Source organism: Vulpes lagopus, chromosome 5 (genome assembly GCF_018345385.1).
Source record: "Vulpes lagopus strain Blue_001 chromosome 5, ASM1834538v1, whole genome shotgun sequence".
Classification (NCBI taxonomy): Eukaryota; Metazoa; Chordata; class Mammalia; order Carnivora; family Canidae; genus Vulpes; species Vulpes lagopus.
In genome coordinates, this window is record NC_054828.1 from 95,339,682 (window position 1) to 95,358,158 (window position 18,477).

At 39.4% G+C, this 18,477-nt stretch overlaps 1 protein-coding gene across 2 annotated transcripts in view; it reads right to left on the minus strand.

Annotated features, from left to right (window-relative positions):
• Nucleotides 1-557: 557 nt before the first annotated feature.
• The window catches only part of LOC121490833 (charged multivesicular body protein 3), a 62,874-nt gene continuing 44,954 nt past the window's right edge, over nt 558-18,477 (minus strand). For both annotated transcript variants that reach the window (XM_041754913.1, XM_041754912.1), the window contains 3 exons: nt 4,886-5,007; nt 2,220-2,334; nt 558-1,090 (listed from right to left, as the gene is read on the minus strand). In XM_041754913.1, coding sequence (XP_041610847.1) covers nt 948-1,090; nt 2,220-2,334; nt 4,886-5,007 — 380 coding nt within the window. In that variant the 3' untranslated portion in view covers nt 558-947. The remainder of the gene's footprint in view (nt 1,091-2,219; nt 2,335-4,885; nt 5,008-18,477) is intronic.

Sequence of the window (18,477 nt, forward strand, 5' to 3'; positions counted from 1 at the left end):
ATAACTACTCATGAGGATGAGAGGGTCAGAAATTCCCAGTCATGGTTCCTGGGAATGCGATATGGTACAGCCACTTTGGAAGACAGTTTGGTAGTTTCTTAGAAAAGCAGACATAAGTCTTACCAGTAATCCAGGAACCGTGTTCCCTGGTATTTACCCAAATGAGCTGAACAATAATAAGAGTGGCAGCAGAGAAAAGCAATTAGAGAATGAGAGAGTCCTAATCTCCCAGGTGTCTGTCCTGGGTCCAGTTTGCATTGGGAAGGACGGGAAGGAAAAGTACATAAACACACCTGTCAGGGTATAATACAGCCATCCAGCCAACAGGACAGTTCTTGAGGATCCTTTTGATTAAACAGATGACAGAAAGCAGAGGTGTGGCTCCCCTCCCACACCTGTGAAGGCTGGGGAACAGTATCCTGGGAACAGATTCTTCTTGTGCTGAGCTTCCACATCCTGTATGACTCTATAGCACCTTCTCTCCTTCCAAGGTCAACATATAATTTGAGACTGCAAAAACCTTGAAAATTAAATGCACATGACAATCTACAATGAGACCAAGTGTTAAAGCAGAAATTTATTAAAATCCATTTTATATAGTGTTTTAGGGACAAAAAAATGTAGTCCTCAACATTCAGGTAATCAACTCTATCCTCAGAAGTGCCTTGGGAGAAAACAGATTCTTGCGCCCTTTCCTCCAAAAGATACTTCTGTTTATATTCCTGAAAATGATGCATTTATAACCCCACCTCTCAAGGACAATCCTGTTGAGATCCCAAAACCTCTGCAAAGAGTGAAGAGATACTAGCAGAGAACCTTCTCAGAATGCAGTGCCTCACTGAGAGGTGTAGTGCAAGAGATACATAAAATGGTGGTTGCTTCAGAGGAGTGTGTTTACTCTGGGTAGGCCGGCTGTGAAAGAGCCCGACAGCCCAGCAAGGCAGCTCCTAGCTGCGAAGTGTAGCCAGACGGGACTGCATGGCCTCCAGAGCCTCTTCCTCCTCCTCATCTTCCGATGCAGCCATCGCTCCTGAGGGTTCAGGCTCTGGAAGGGCGTCGGTCACTTTACTAGGTGCTTTGCCTAAGGCCCCTGAAAAGAAACAGCAAATAAATTAACCAAGTATTGTTTTTAAAAAGTGGTCCCTCAATCTCTCTGCCTTTCATACCTGGAAGAGTCCAACAAGAACAGAAAAGGGGTAATAAAACAAGCTGTGTGAGATTTTGCTATGATAAATATGCAAACACCAACTTGTCATGATACCAAGATTACAATAACTGAAGATTCTGATTTTAAGAATTTTGGTTCTGATACTCTTGGTCTAAATTCCTAAGCCCTATTAAAGATTTAATTTTTAAGATTTATGAAGATGTTAAATGTTTCTCAGTAAAACTAAATTGTTTCTAAACATTCACAAAATGTTTTCCTGGAGTAACTAGTCTTTCTCCCAACAGTTTTAAAACAAATAATTAAATAATTTTAAAACAAACAGATAAAAATTAAACGTCATAAATTTTTTTAGTAAACATAAAATCCAAAATCCAGAAGTAAAAATAAAGTTTAAAACCTCATTAACCACTGTTCAGAGATTACTATTTTTGTTTATTCCCTTTCCAGACTTTTTCTATAGACCTATTTTTTGCACAAGAGTATGTATTGCAGTAACGAGGCTTTTCTCACACACTATATTGTGAAAATCTTTCCATGTCAATGAATGTATTTCCATATTACCATAGCTATAAAGTATTCCATTAAAGCAGATACAACACAATTCAACTAATACTCTATTATTAGGCATTTAGCTTGTTTCAAATATTTCAGTATGATAAATAATGCTACTAAAGACATCCTTCAATTAAATTTTTCATCACATCCTTAAATACTAGAATAAATTCCCATAAATCAACCTGTTAGGTCCAGGGCCTTTGTCAGCTACTGCCAAATTGCTTTCAAGAAAGTCTATACCACTCTAAGCTCCCAACAGCACTGCTGGGAGAGCAGTGTTTCTCCTTACATTCTGAAGACTCTAGCAATTTTTAAAAATCTTGGTGTTTTAAAAAAGATGGTTATGGATATTGTGCTTACTTTTTAAGAACTATCTTGTATAATCTAAAAAATGTAGAAGAAAGAGGGTCCTAAAGAAAAAGCTACTAGCTAACTTAGTGAATGCAAGAATGACCACAGAAGGAGGGTAGAAAGAAGAAGAATCTCAGGGCCATACCTGCTGTGATTTCAAAGAGAATTTTGTCAATTTCCATTTCTGCTGCTTCTTCCATTTCTTCCTGATCATCCATGCTCTCAAAAGTGTCCTCCAACATTTCTTCTATGATGCCAGCCTAAACACAGAACAAATCACATCACTTCCCTCAGTTGGTAAATCTGTTCCCCACAGACTCCTCTGCGGGTCCAGTTCCACCCAAGCTCTAGAGTCTCCAGGTCCAGACCACCCTTCTGAGGGCTAACACTCAAGACAGATGGCCTCAAGAAACGCTGACGCTGTCCGTCCTCTCTGAAGAAAGGCAAAGGCCATAGGGAAACTGTTCTCCACATTCAGCACTAGGGCTGGAGGGGCACCTTTGTCAGCAGAGCCCCTGCTGACACTGTAAAGAGGGCACTTGGGGAACAATCTGCTGAAAATCAAGTGTGCTCTGAGCTGTCTTAGGAAGCATGTGCCCTAATGCTGCAAACAGAGTCTATGATTACAGGGCCTGAAACAGGATGAAAATGGAGTGGAGTCTTTGTGGACACTATGATAACAGGTACCAAGGGCAGAGTGGGGTTCCATGGAACCCTAAAAAGGCCTGAAGAGTACTTCAGCATGTCCAGGTTTCAGCTGCTGGTATAGGGCCAGTCCAGGGATTCTGGCAAGGCTCAATCAATTCACCAAAGACTGATCCTCCATTCCTGAGAGAATCACTAAAACAGCGTTTCTGCATGTAACGCCCTGACTCTACTGGAAGCCTGAAGCCAGCCACAGGCCTCCTTTGTCCCCAAGGGAGCATGGTGCCACCATGGAGCACAAATAAACTGTTTTCAAACATTGTCCAACACAAGCCAGACCCAAGGTCTTCCTTGTCAGGCAGTGTCCTCAGCTCCCAAGTAAGACCCCATGGATTGTTGTTTGGTTTTGAAGCAAAAGGTCCTAATAGCACCCTCCAATGACAGAAAGAGGCCCCTGGTATCCCTGAGTAGAACAGATGGGAAAGGACTGAGAGTCAAAAGGACAGTATGGATTCAGGCTTCTGAGAAGCTGCCAAAAAAGAAAAATCCTAATTGCTGTGCCACTTCATTTGCAAGAACTGAGCCCTTTGCTCTGTATCTTGATCCAGTGATTTAAGGAACAGGTCACTTGTGACAGCTCCAGCTCTGGTTCCCCCACACTTAGCAGCCACTACTCTCACTAACCATGCTGATGGTATCAAAGGTAAAGCAAGTCCACTCTCCTGCCTGCCTTTGCTGCCACACCACTCAAATGACTCTTAATGACACAAATCAGACTAATAACCATATTCTATATATTCTCAGATCCTTTCCTCCCAACCAAAATGAAAAATAAATTCAATTCACACAGGTGGAACCCTCTGACCCCAATGAATGGCAGTCATCTTAATGTTGGAGACTATTGTGGAAGAGGTTCAGTATGTGCTCAGTAAGTGGTTAAAAAGAGCCTACTGGAATCCTGACTCTAATAGCCTTCTATATCCTGGAGATGGGTTCACTCATTCATTTATGCACTTAATTTCATCAGCAACCATTCAACCAATGCCCACTCTGTGCCACACAACAGGTCAGGGCCTGCGAACAAATGGAGTATGACTAACGTCATGCCCTCAAGGAGCAGGGCCCTTACCAGAGGCTTCATTTTGTACTTGGGGATGCATCCTAGAATATATTCAGTAATTATTTATCATCTATTATATACAGGCCTTCCTCCAAATCTGTGTTACTTTCCGCATTCAGAAAGCATTGTGGAGAAGACCCCAGATTCTAAAAGGGGCTTCCCCCTCAGATCCTGGTGGCTACATAAGTTAGAATGAGCAGGCCTGAAGTCATTCCAAGAATTACCTTTTTATCTAGTTCTAGATGGACAGTCATCACAACTTGGGAAAAAAGACCCATGCACCACTTTTAAAGGACGCATACTTCTGACCCCATTGCCTCCTTCCTGCTACTGCCCAAGACTTCTGGTACCAAACACCTGTGTTGTAGGTTTTCTATGCTGTGGTTCCATCAATTTTTTCTGGTTCCTCCCTCCTGTGCCCAAGAGCCCCACATAGAACTCAAGTTCATAAATGAAACTCCCTAGGAAGAAGGAAGACAATTCCTATACACAAGCTAATACATAAGAATCTGAGGTGTACAATATTGGCTCTCAGATCACAAGTCTAAAGTATGAAACACGCCTGCATAAGGAACTTACATTCACAACTTCTGACGCAGCTCAGGCAGTAAGGTATGTGCTCCAACCCCAGATCTGTCACTTACTACCAAGGTCACTTAGGTAAATCACCTGGCAACTTGAACAATTTCCTCCTGTATAAAATGGGGTAAAAAAGAGCTCCCTCACAGAGTCCTGGGAGGACTCTATAGGACAAAACGTGTGGTATACCACTGGCTGGCAGGGGGCTCAGTAACAATGTTCTCCTGAGCCTTGCCCCTGGCTGAAGGCCACCATTAGAAGTCCTTTCTAGGCCCCAATCGTGGGACACTGGCAATCTGACCCAGCCTCTTGCCATGGTCAGCTTAGATGGTTTCAACCAGTGTTAAGAGCTGCTCCTCTGTCTTCAAAATCATTTCTGGCAACAGTGGTCAGTCTGCTCCTGCCCAGCCCTAGCCCTAGCCCTCTGCCATGTGCTAGGAATGAATGCAGGGTTGGCCACAGGTCACCTTCATCATCTCTTTGGAAAGTTCTCTCATGGTGGCCTGGATTTCTGGGATCTTCACAAGACTCTGCATGGCCTTCATCACTTCTGTGCTCTTCTGCAGGGAACCAGCCACTCGCAAAACCGCTGAGAGGGAAAAGTAACAGGATGGTTTAATAGAATGTGACGCAGGACTGGTATAAAGAGTAACAGTCATAAGCTATTCTAATAAAAGAGAACAGTAGTAGGTGGACTACCAAAGCTATTTATGAATCTGTAGACTACATTACTGTGCTAGTTGACCAAGAGACTGACTTTTCCAAATTATATATGACTTTAGCTACAACAGGTACATGTTCCTAGAGCACACACACACACCAGCTGGCTGACTTAGCAGCCTGAAGGTATGCATGTTATCTTTAGGGAGATGTCCACTAGGAATGACTGTGTCACACAAGACAAGTCACATGGCAGGAACAGCTCTAGACCTTGCCAGGCCATGCTGGAAAATATGCTTCAGGCTACCCAACTGGTACTCCCCATACAATAGCCTATGGATGGTGGCTATTCTGTGAGAGACTTGCCACTCCTCCTCAGGAAAATGAGAGAAGTCAGGAGAAGATACATAGTAAGTCTATGTGTCACTGTTCCTGGTGGTAACAGTTCCTTGCTAAGAAAAAATTTCTGCATTCTGATTATATACATATTATGTATTTTATCTAAGAAATCATGATAATAGCAAATGATCATCCCTCTGCTTTGCACCCCAGCCACACACACATCTTTAACATGTCAAAATAAAGATTTGGCACACTTCCAAATCTGTTTTGGAATTTCATGAGATTTAAAGTTCTGAGCTGCTCAACAAAACTGGTACTGAGCCCTTCTCTAGTACTGCAGTGCCTGGCTAAGCCAGGAGTCACTATGAATTTACCCCTGTCTGAACCCAGACTCTAGGCAGCTTCCACATCTAAGGAAAAACAAGAAGCAAGGAAGTAAGAATGACTAGGGAAATGCCTGTCTAACATATACACAGTTTTGTGATTTTTCCAAACGAGTAAGAAAGTGCTAGTTGCAGAGAATACTTCATTTCCCTTAAAATTGAAATGGGAAAGTAAAATATTGATCTAATCATTGAGATCAAATTTTTTGATTTAATATTAGATCAAAATATTGATCTAACTGATCAAAATATTTATGTTATTATAATTATAGCAGAAATATCAAGAATCTGTATGGTTGAAATAAATTATATTTGCCATTATGACACAAAAATGTTTTAAAATATTAAGGTTATTATTGATTATTGTAAAAGGTAAGTGATGGGAAGAAGGGCAAAAATAAAGCTAATTCCATACAGCTCTTTTTGAACTGTAGCATTTGATGTCTACACAGTATGTTTTATCCTAATTTACATCTTCAGTCTATACCAGAGTGTGCCTGAATGTGACATGTGTTCAATAAACTTTTTTGAGCTGAATTAGTAAAAACAAAAAGATGGGAGATGGAAAAAATGGTGTGACAAGTGTTAAATACTAAAACATCTGTACTTTGAAGAAGCCATAAACTTCTGATTGTTAAGAAAGGGAAGAGACACTATAGCAGAGAAAAGAGGAAGCAAAAATAAACTTAGAAATGAAACTAATTAAAAAAAATTCAATTTGATAACCAATCAGGACAAGGGTAAGTAGATTTTTAAAAGGCCAAAAATGAATGTATGTGCTACAGTGAAAACTCAAAATAAGGAAGATACACATACAGAGAAAAATAAAAGAGTAGATTTAGATTAAGATATACTTTCTATGTTCCATGAGAAAAGCATGTGAAGCAGATAAAAATTATTTTATAATAAAAATAGTCACCCCTCAAGAGAATGAGAAGACAAGTCATAAGCTGAAAGAAAATATTTGCACAAGACATATCTGAGAAAGGACTGTTCTCCAAAGTGTGCAAAGAACTCTTAATATCAACAGTCAGAAAATGAACAATCCAATTAAAAATGGGCAGAAGACCTAAACAGATACCTCACCAAAAAGATATACAGATGCCCCCCCACCCAAAAAATAAACCCCCACCAAAACCCATATGAAAAGATAATCAACATGTCATTTGGGAACTGCAAGTTAAAACAAGGAGATACATACTACTACACATGTATTAAAATTGTCAAAAATCCAGCACTGACAACACTCAATGCTGCCAAGGATGTGGAACAATAGGAACTCTACTTCACTGCTGGTGGGAAAGCAAAATGTAGACACTTTGGAAGACAACATGGCAGGTTTTTTTTTTTGTTTTTTTTTTAACAAAACTAGACGTATTATATTCTTACTATATTATCCAGGATTGTATTCATTGGTGTTTACTCAAATGAGCTGAAACATATGTCTACACAAAACCTATGGATTAGCAGCTTTCTTCATAATTGCCAAAATTTGGAAGCAACCAAAAGGTTGCTTGCAAGCGAACAATAATGGATAAAGTGTGATACATACAGACAATGAATATTCAGCACTAAAAAGAAATGAGCTCTCAAGCCATTAAAAAATTAAAAAAACTTACTTACCTGCATATTACTAAATGAAAGAAGCCAATCTAAACAGCTTACACACTGTATGATTCCAACCACATGACATTCTGGAGGAGGCAAAGCTATGGAGACCGTAAAAAGATGGGTGGTTGCCAGGGGTTAGGGAGCAGGAAGGGCTGAACAGGCAGAGCACAGAGGATTAGCAGCTACATATATTTCACAATAAAAAAAGAACCTCTGGGGTACCTGAGTGGCTCAGTCAGTCAAGCAGGGGGTGCCTGCTTAAGATTCTCCCTCTCCTCTCTGCCCCCACACCCCGCTCACATGTGCATACACACGCTTTCTCTCAAAAAAAAAATCTCCAAAAAGTTAATACAGAAAACATTAATAAGTTAGCATTTTAGCAACTAGCTGACATTTGAAATTAGAAAGCTCAAAGTCGCACAGAAGGAATCATGAAAATAAGCAGCATTTCCTAGTTGTAGCTCTTTCTACTGGCCCCTCCTCAGCCCAATACCAGGCCTTCCTGCTGCTCTTCCAGCGTCCCAGGCTGTGGGGCCAGCTGTGGGGCCTCTGCACATGATCCTCCCTCAATATGCAGTGCACAGCCCCACTAACAGCTCTCTGGAGTGGGGACCTCATGGATAGATTTCTCTTTTGTTTTGTTTTTTTTTTTTAAATGATATACTACATGAATTTGTATGTCATCCTTTCACAGGGATTAATGAATCTTTTCATTAAGGTTACCATTCTGGTAATACATGCTTGCCCAAGAGAGGACAAGATTTCTTTTTTATTTGAACTGGACTCACGATTTTACTCCCAGTGCCTAGCATGGTGCCTGACAAGGGGACACTCAAATATTTGTTGAAGAAAGCAACAAATGAACTCAGAAGACAAGGAAAACTATCACAACATTAAAATTTGACTTTAAAAAATGTTAAACATATTCATGTCTTTTTTTTTTAATGATTTTATTATTTTATTCATGAGAGAGACAGGCAGAGATATAGGCGGAGGGAGAAGCAGGCTCCATGCAGGGAGCCTTATGTGGGACTTGATCCCAGATCCCAGGATCACGCCCTGGGCCAAAGGCAGATGCTCAACCACTGAGCCCCCCAGGCATCCCCATATTCATGTCTTAATAGAAAACAATACTGAGGTGGTTAAAAAGACTCAAGTGCTTCTACATATAATGACATATTTAGATCAGAAATGTGTTTTTTCTTTTTTGTACTGACCATAAAAATTCCATAGTACTTCTTTATAGAAATAAATCCATTTCATATGGCAAAAGGAATGGGAGAGACATTCATAGACAGAAACTAGTTCTCCCCAAATTTTCATTTAGATATAGAATGACTATATATTGGTGACAATAACAGATCAAATGATCTCAGAAAAGAAACTAAAACCCAGAAATAAACATTAAAAACAACAACAAAAAAAGCATTTAAAACCCAGGAAGAAACATAAAAAATTGAAGAATTTAAAAGATTAGTCTTTTAGCATTTCATTGTAGAAATTTCCAACATACACAAAAATAGAAAAGTGTCATTTCACCAAATAGGAGATACACCTGGCAAGTAAGCACATGAAAAAATGTTCCTACTCATCAGCCACTAGGGGAATGCAAGTTAAAACCACAATCAGGTCCACACATACATCAGAATGGCCAAAAAAATAAAAAATAAATAAAAAAATAGTGACACTATCAAATGTGGAGGATGCAGAAAAACTGGACCACTCATACACTGGCATGTGGGAATTTAAAATGTACTGTTACTCTGGACAACAGTTTGACAGTTCCTTATATACAACCATAAAAACCAGCAATTGTTCTACTGGGCATCTATCTCAGAGAAGAGATGTACATTTTTGAAAGAACCTGTACACTTTTATAGCAGCTTTATTCAAAATAGCCAATAACTGTAAACAACCCACAAGTCCTCCAACAGGTCAAAGATTACACTGTGGTATATCCATACCATGGAATACTACTCAGCAATAAAAAAGAAATGACCTACTGATACATGCAAACCTTGGGTTAATTTCCAGAGAATTATACCGAGTAGAAAAAAGTCAATCCCCTAGGTTATATACTGTCTGATTCCATCCATATAATATCCCTGAAATGACAAAATTATAAAATGGAGAACAGCTTAGTGGTTGCCAGAGATAGGCAGGGAGGGAAATGCCAGAGATTAGGCAGGTAAATGTGGTTATAAAAGGACAACATGAGGGATCCTTGTAGAGATGGAAACTGGAAACATTCTTCAGCTTGACTATACCAATGCCAAAATCCTAGTTGGATATTCTATTATAATTTTGTAAGACATTAACATTCTGGGAAAATTGGCAAAGGGTACACAGAATCCCCATGTATTACTTCTCAAAACTGCATGCATATAAATCTACAATTATCTCAAAATAAAAACCTCAATTATAAACTCTGAGAATATAGGTAGGGACACGTGGGTGGCTCAGTAGGTTAAGCATCTGCCTTTGGCTCAGCATCCTGGGATCGAGCCCTGAGTTGGGCTCCCTGTACAGTGGGGAGTCTGCTTCTCCTTTTCCCTCTGCCCCTGTCTCCGTGCTTACTCACTCTCTCTCAAAAAAATAAAATCTTAAAAAAAAAAGAATATATAAAAATAAAGCAATAATATATTCCCATGCTTGCCTGTCAAAAAAGATATTATACACATAAAAATACAAGTTCTGCTATGAATATTACAATAACCAAAGACAGAAACAAAAGTAGCTAAATACAGCCCTCACTTCATAATCAGATGCAAAAACTAACATAGATATTCTGAAAAGAATTTGACACCAATAATGAAAGCACCAAAAGCATAAAACTCTACCTATCATAGGCTCTCATGGCAATTACAGTTAAATTTAAAAAACAGAAAAGTAAATTAAGGTTAAGTATCAAAAATGACAGCAACACCAAAATGCTGCAGCTCCTTGATATTGAGGGCCCAGGGGAACAAGACACTCACAAACTGGACTGACTTATTTTTAAAAGCCAATTCAAACATGGCAATCACAAAAAGAATGAATGCAATTTTGAGAAAATACAGAATCTTACAATATTTCACAATAATGACAAGTGTAAGCTCCAAGAGGTGATAAAAGACTCAAGCTTCAAAAGTATCTTTTTTTTTTTTAATTTAAAGATTTTATTTTTTCATGAGAGACAGAGAGAGAGAGAGAGAGAGAGAGAGAGAGAGAGAGAGAGGCAGAGACACAGGCAGAGGGAGAAGCAGGCTCCATGCAGGGAGCCTGATGTGGGACTCGATCCCAGGACTCCAGGATCACGCCCTGGGCCAAAGGCAAGTGCTAAACCACTGAGCCACTCAGGGATCCCCCAAAAGTAACTTTAAAGAGATAGCTATTTCTTCTTCACGTAGTTCAGAAAAAGAGTTAAATGATTTACAAGAGACATCCAACACATGGTAAGAAATAAAGAACATAAAGATAAAAATTAAAAGGAAAAGACGACAATAAACATTCTATAATATGGGGAACTCAACCAAAGGCCATAAAAGAGAATTAGTCATTAAAAATTATTGGAACCATGCACATTTGGGAAACTTGCAAAATTTAAAAGCATTTATTTACAATTCATATGCCACCACTTGAAAAAAAAATTGAAGCAGTTTATTACAAAGACGTAGTATTAACTGGTATGATAAAATAAACAGAAAAGCAGGGCACATGGGTGGCTCAGGTCATAATGCCGGGGTCCTAGGATTGAGCCCTGTGTCAGGCTCCCTGCTCAGTGGGGAGTCTCTTTCTCCCTCTCCTCCCCGACTGTGTTCTCTCTTGCCTTCTCTGTTATCTCTCTCTCTCAAGTAAATAAAATTTTTAAAAGAAAAAACAGAAAAACTAAAAAGGGGGAGTTGATTTTACAGATGTAGGACTAAGTTTCTCAACAATGACATGCTGAATGATTTGGGCTGGATAATTCTGCTATAGGTAGCTGTTTGATGCATTCGAAGTATTAGCAGCATCCCTGGCTTCTACCCACTACATGCCAGTAGCATTGTCCCCGCACCCCAGATGTGACAATCAAAAATGTCTCCAGACACTGCCAAATGTCCCCTGAAGGGCAAGACTGGCCTTTGATGGGGATCACTGACCTAGGCTGGTAGAGCCACTGCAACGGAGAATAAATTTAGCTTTAGCATCTCAAAAGCTGAGAAACAAAGGCTAACAGTGTTTTGAGACTCTGTCAGGACACACTCTGGTAGAAGCATATTATTTCACTGGCAAAGATTTTTTTCCAGCACTAGGTTTTAACAGAAATTTCATTTCCCAATTTTTACTGACCATAGAGTTACAGAAATAGTCTTCATCTAGCTATATCTTATCTATTAAAAAAGCAAGGAAAGGAATACTATGCAAATACAGCTCAGCAAAGGCATTTTTGTGGGAAGCAAAGCTAAGAGGGGTGAAAATGTGGCTTTCTGATGGATCCAGCTTTGCTACAAACAGGACCTTAAAATTCTAGGACAGCTATCTCATGTCATTCACTTAATGTCAATTGTATATTTTTGTACACTTACAGCTGAGTAAAACAGGTATTCATATCAACAATAATCAAAATTAAAGATTTTATTTGTTTGAGAGAAAACTAGAGTGAGAGAGAGAGAACAAACAGGGGCAAACGAGAAGCAGGGTACCCAATGAGCAGGGAGCTTGATGTGGGGCTCGATCCCAGGACCCCGGGGGTCAGAACCTGAGCTGAAGGCAGACGCTTCACTGACTGAGCCCCCCAGGCACCCCAACAATAACTAAAATTAAAAGGAAACAGACAATAAAATTGTTAGGGAGGTATGTTTTTCACCCTTTAAAAAATGTCTATTAATACTGTATTTTGTTTGTACAAAGGAAAAATATTTCATTTGAAAAAGACAATTTGCTCTACAGATTTTTGTGAAAGTTTTGAAGAAAAACATTTAAAACCACTGAATAAACACATGGACAATAAATAACAGATATTTATTTATTTTAGAAGACTATTATAGTTCAGCTAATCTTATGGAACCTGAATTTTAATCTTGTATATGCTAGATCATGTTAAACATTAAATGCCAAGTAAAGGGAAAAGTCTGTTTCTATGTGTTTAATTATGGCCTTGGACTTAAGACCTGGGTAACAAATGTATATGTATACATATATATTATTGTATTATTTATTATATATAATATATATCATTATGTTTATGTATAGAAGAACAGTATGTTATTATATATGTCACTTATATATAAAACAACACTATTAGACTAAACAAAGCAAACTGCCCAATATTCCAGATGGCACTGTAACAGTAATTACTGGTGGATAAGAGGGCTGAGGCCAAAACAAGGGAATTGGTGAACACTTTTTATTTTATGTATTTATGAAGTATTTTTTTTTGCAGTACGCCTGCATAACTTTTAAATTAAATATTTCTGATTCAACATCAGTTTAAATTTCACAAATATTATGTTTCACTTCAAAGATCCATACTTTGCAAACTTACTTTCAAGTTCTCCAATTAAAGCAAGGAAACAAACAAAACAAAGAAAGAACCTATAGAAGGAAATCAGAACAGGTCCCTAAGAGGGAATGCCCTAGCCAGACCCTCTCTTTTCATCGCCTTTTTTGCTCCTCTAGACACTCTGCCCTAACTACCCACAGGTTTAGAGCTCCCATCCAGTTTCTGCCTCCAGGACTCCACGATGGCTCAGCATCCAAGCATGGCCCATCTTTATTTTTACTGTGACAAAATATGCGCAACCATAAAATTTACCGTTTTAACCATTTTTAAGTGTCACATTCACAATGTGCAATCCTCACCATCTCCAGAACTTTTTTCATCTTCCCAAACTGAAATTCTGTCTCCATTAAACTGTCAACGTCCCATTTTCCCTCCTTCCAACCCTTGGCAACCACCATTGTATGTTCTGTCTCAATGGACATGACTTCTAGGTATCTCATGCAAGTGGCATCATATGTTATCTGTCTTTTGTGACAGGCCTATTACACTTAGCATAATGCCTTCAGGGTTCATCCAAATTGTAACCAAGTGTCAGCATTTTCTTCCTTTTTAACTTCAGGATGAATAATATTCCATTGTGTGTAAACACTACATTCTGTTTATCCATTCATCCTTCCATGGACACCTGGGTTACCTTTACCTTTTGTCTACTGTCAATAATGTGACAATGAATGTGGATGTACAAATACCTGTTTAGGACCCTGCTTTCAATTCTTTTGGGTACATACCCAGAGTTGGAATTTCTGGATCATACAGCAATTCTATGTCCTGCCCCACCTTCGAACCTCTCTCTTAATTTACTCCCCCAATTAAAACATACTCCTCATCTGTCTTATTCTGCATGGAGGTACTGTCAGAGAGCCATCACTTGGAAAGCATCTAATCATGGCAATATATTAATAGCTGACAAGGCTTAATGTATTACCTCTCCCAGAGACATCTGCATTTTAACCAAAGAACATCTTAAGGAAAATGACTTCATCAAATGTTAGCTTTTCAAAGCTGGAGCAGGCTGAGGGTGGAAGGGGGGCGGACATTGAGGGCAAGACCCTAATCTCTCAGGAACTCTCAGTACAGTAATTCTAATTTTCTCTTTTCTCATTTCAAAATGTAGACTCCTCCCTCCTGCTCTGTCCTTGATGCCACCCTCTGTTACCTTCTCCACTGTATTTATTATCTGCCAACAGGAATATCCTACTATAAACCCTCTCAACAACGCTTCCTGGGGGTTCCTCCCACCAGGCATTGTGCTTAGGTGCCAGGGAAGCAGGATGATCCTAGTGGAGTCAGAGATAGACCCAAATGGAATCTCCATTTTCTTTTTAGTCCTCTTCCTTCACCTGGGTTTCCAGTGTCTTTTAATGGCCCTGCATTCTTCCTATGCTCAAGGGCTTAGAGCATTTCCAGCTTATTTAATACCTTCACCATGTCCATTTACTCTGCATCCAGAATAGGTCTTGCTAGTGTCCTCTCCTCCAGCCCATCCCATTAGACTAAGCTACTCAGGTCCTGCCTGCAGTGACCACTCGGGTCCCCTGCCCACCATCCTGTGGTGCCATGCCCTCACTGCACTGCAGTCTGTGCTTGCAGTGGGCCGCGGCACTCTACTACCTACAAAATGTATTAAAACAGTCAGTTTAACTTAAAAAACCGACTCCAAATTACCTTTGGAGCATTACCCCTCATGCCTTCCCCTCCTTAATGTGCTCTTGTCAAATGGAATCAAGTGCTGTTTGCTGAACAACAGCCTGAAATACTTCACCAGTGACTTTGTACACCCTAACCAATCAACTGAGAGGACTCTGATTCTCCCCAAAGACTTTTCCTCTGAACTCCCCTTCCAGTCTATCTGCTCCATCACTACTGCCTATCTCGATCTCAGTTTGTCTCTGAAAACCCTTGCTCTCCTGACAGCTATAAAAACTCTTCTTCCCCTTCCTGCTCAGCCTCTCCAGCCATCCCTCCCCCTTGCACCCCAACCTCCTAGAACTTCCTTCAGTGTTTTAAGTGCCCAGTTCTTTTTGGCCCAGGGGCTTTCTGGCAGTCTGGTTGGAACTCCCCCACACTCCTCACCACCCACATCCTCCTTCAGGTATCATTAGTCCCTGGAAGGAGCCACCCCTGACTGCAGTTCCCTCTTACAGTCTCCTAGTGCCTATTTCTGTTTGCAGGACATCCACTTACTAAACTTATTATTAGGTATTTTTATTTTTATTCAATTTTTGTGATTATTTGTGTTTTCTACCCCATACCCTAGAGGACAATGACTACGCCTGTAATGATGACTATTTTATCCCCTGTATCCAGTAATATATTACCTGGCACATTACAGGGGCTTAAAAATGGATTTATTAAATGCATTATCATTTAGCTCTTTGTAGCTTAATCTATCCGCCTTTCCCTACTGGGGAAGGTCCTTATACAGCCTGCAATTGATCAGCCTCCCCACCCTATTTTCCCTCTCCCTTTCTTCCTTGAAAAAAGAGGAGAGATTTGGAAGAAGGGGGTGGTGGGAAGCAGCTCTGAGAAACAGTTCAAGGAACACTAGAATACTTCAGAGAGAAGACTATCAATATGAGGAGTAAACTGTGTTCATGAACAGGATGATTTAAGAAAAAAAAAAAAAAAGATCGGTGAACTCTTTTCTGTAAATTAAAATTAAGACAGCCAAAATAAAGAATTCAAGAGAAGAAATAGAAAATAAAGTTGAGGAAATTTCTCAGAAAGGAAAACGTAGTGTCACAATTTGATGACAGTGATCACAGCCAGAACCTACATATAAAGCACTCACCACGTGCCAGGCGTGAATAAGCCTCACACCTACCTGATGAGGAAGGTGCTGTTATGATTTTCAAAATGAAGAACAGGAAAAGTAAGAAAATTAAAGGATCAGTCTGGGAAATCTAAGAACCAAAATCTTCTGCTTCCAGAAAGAAACAGAAAATACAATGGAAATGAAATGATCCTATGAACACATGCAAGAACTAAGAGAGCAGGGAACAGAAGGGACAGGACCCCTGTCTTTTAGGAATCTGTGTGGAAATATTTACAGATGAACCTGTGTGTGAGGTCTTGGGTTCCCAGGGGGAGATGCAGGGAGGAGGTGGGGACAGTTGAGGTACTACCAGCTAGGATTTCTGTGCACAGGAATTCTAACATGTCCACTAAGTGCAGATGCCACCTGTACACTAGGTGACAAGGTCAGGCTTGCAGATAAGAACGTGGAAAGCAATTATTTGGAGGAACAAGGTTACATGAGGTTACCCGGGGGACAGAAAACAGAAAACAGCAGAGGATCTAGAATGGATCTGTGGAACACTTTGACATTTAAAGACCAAACAGGAGATATTTTACTTTTCAGTTGTGATAAAACCACAAATAATATATATTTATATAATATATAATATATATTTGAAACAAACAAAATATATTTTATTGTATAAAGGAAAATAAGCTTCTGACTTCTGTGCAGTACATATTAGGAGCTTTCATTCTGTTTGCTACCAAAAGAACATGTTACAGGAGAAGAGATTTTTTACACAGATGATCACCTGTGAGCTATAAGCGTTTGAAAAGGTTTTCAGGAGTCAGTTACATAGAAAGGAAAGGTGAACAGAAGACCATGATCAAGTACACTAGTTACCAAAGAAATGTTATTTATTATTAACAAGGAAACATTTCTCAAAAATTACAAAGTCTGACAAGGGCTGGTGAAAAGGTATGGAAAAAAGAACTCTCATCCACTGCTGGTGGGAATGTAAATTAGTAAAGCCTCTTTGGAAAGCAATTTTGCAACTGTACCAAAATTTAAACCCAGTTATTTTTAACCCAACAATCCCACTTCTGAGTATATAATTGTCCTAAAGAAACCTTAATGCATGTGTCAAAGTGAAAAGACATTTGCAGCAGCACAGTGAGTAATAGCAAAAAATTAAAAATAGCCTAAATGTCCATTAATGGGAGAAGAAAAAAATAAAATGTGATATATCCATCTGATGGAACACTATCTAGTAGTTAAAAAATATATCATCAGTATACTTCAAAAACACAATGATAAATGGAAAAAAGCAATGCAGAATGGTATATATAGTATAATACCATTTCTACAAATTTTAAGATTCATGAAAGTGGCTACCTGTGGGGAGGTTGAGAGAGAAGGGACTGGAACTGGGAAGGCATATTAAAGGAGCTTCAACTTCAGGTAAGATGAGATTATTTCTTCCTGGTACTCTATGGTACTCTGGCTTGTTCAAAGGCATGTATCTAAGTTATATGCCCAGTATTTTTTTTAAAAGATTTTATTTATTTATTCATGAGAGACACAGAGCGAGAGCGAGAGTGAGAGAGAGAGGCAGAGACACAGGCATAGGGAGAAGCAGGCTCCATGCAGGGAGCCTGATGTGGGACTCGATTCCAGGTCTCCAGGATCACAACCTAGGTCAAAGGTGGTGCTAAACCGCTGAGCCACCTGGGCTGCCCCTATATGCCCAGTATTTAAAGAGAGAGAGAGAGAGAGAGAGAAAGAGAGAGAGAGAGAGAGAGAGAGAGAGAGAGAATAATTACTTAGGGCTAAAATAACAGTTTTTAAAAGTTAAGAAGATGTGGTACCATTGGTCATTTAAAAAAAATTCTTCCCAATCCATTATTATCTTCAGTATCTGGAGAAAGAATCTGATACTAATATATTCATTATTAGGCATTTTTTAAAAAGATTTTATTTATTTATTTATAGAGACACAGAGAGAGAATGAGAGGCAGAGACACAGGCAGAGGGAGAAGCAGGTTCCATCCATGCAGGGAGCCCACGTGGGACTCGATCCAGGGTCTCCAGGATCACGCCCCGGGCTGCAGGCGGCGCAAACCGCTGAGCCACCGGGGATGCTCTATTAGGCATTTTTTTTTTTTTTTTTTGATGGTCACGTCCAAGGTTTTAATTGCGCTTCTGCTCTACAACATTGCTTGGGAGAACACAGAAGTCAGTAATGACAATGAATTGTTAAGGCAAGGCGCTATTAGGAAAAAATATAGTAACAAGAAAGGACTAGAAAAGGTAATGTAGTTTGGTTTTTTTTTTACATGAAACTGGATTAGAAGGAAAAAGGAATAAAGGATCTAGATCATCCAAATGCCACAGGAAAGAAAAATGCTTTTGGTTTTCCTCAAACATGGCAGATCAGAACTGCTTTCCTTCCAATTTCACAGGCACCGTTTCATGTTACTGATCTGCCAGTTGCCCATGTCCTGCTGGAGATATGTTCATTGCATAAAAATATATGCAAAAAGTAAAATGAACCATATCTAAATGTTACCACTGAACACAAAGGAATACCTTCAGAGCCAAATACAACCAAATAATGAAGTACTCATTTGGCACCAGCCTCTAAATTGAAACATACAAGTCTCCTAAGCTTTTGTGTGTGATGTATCATCAATGTCATATCTGACAGAGCACTGAAAATATTCTTTAGTGAAAAATTTTACTGTAATTTCTGAGTCAGTACTCAAGTCTAAATATCTGATAGTCACTTGCTGCCATTTT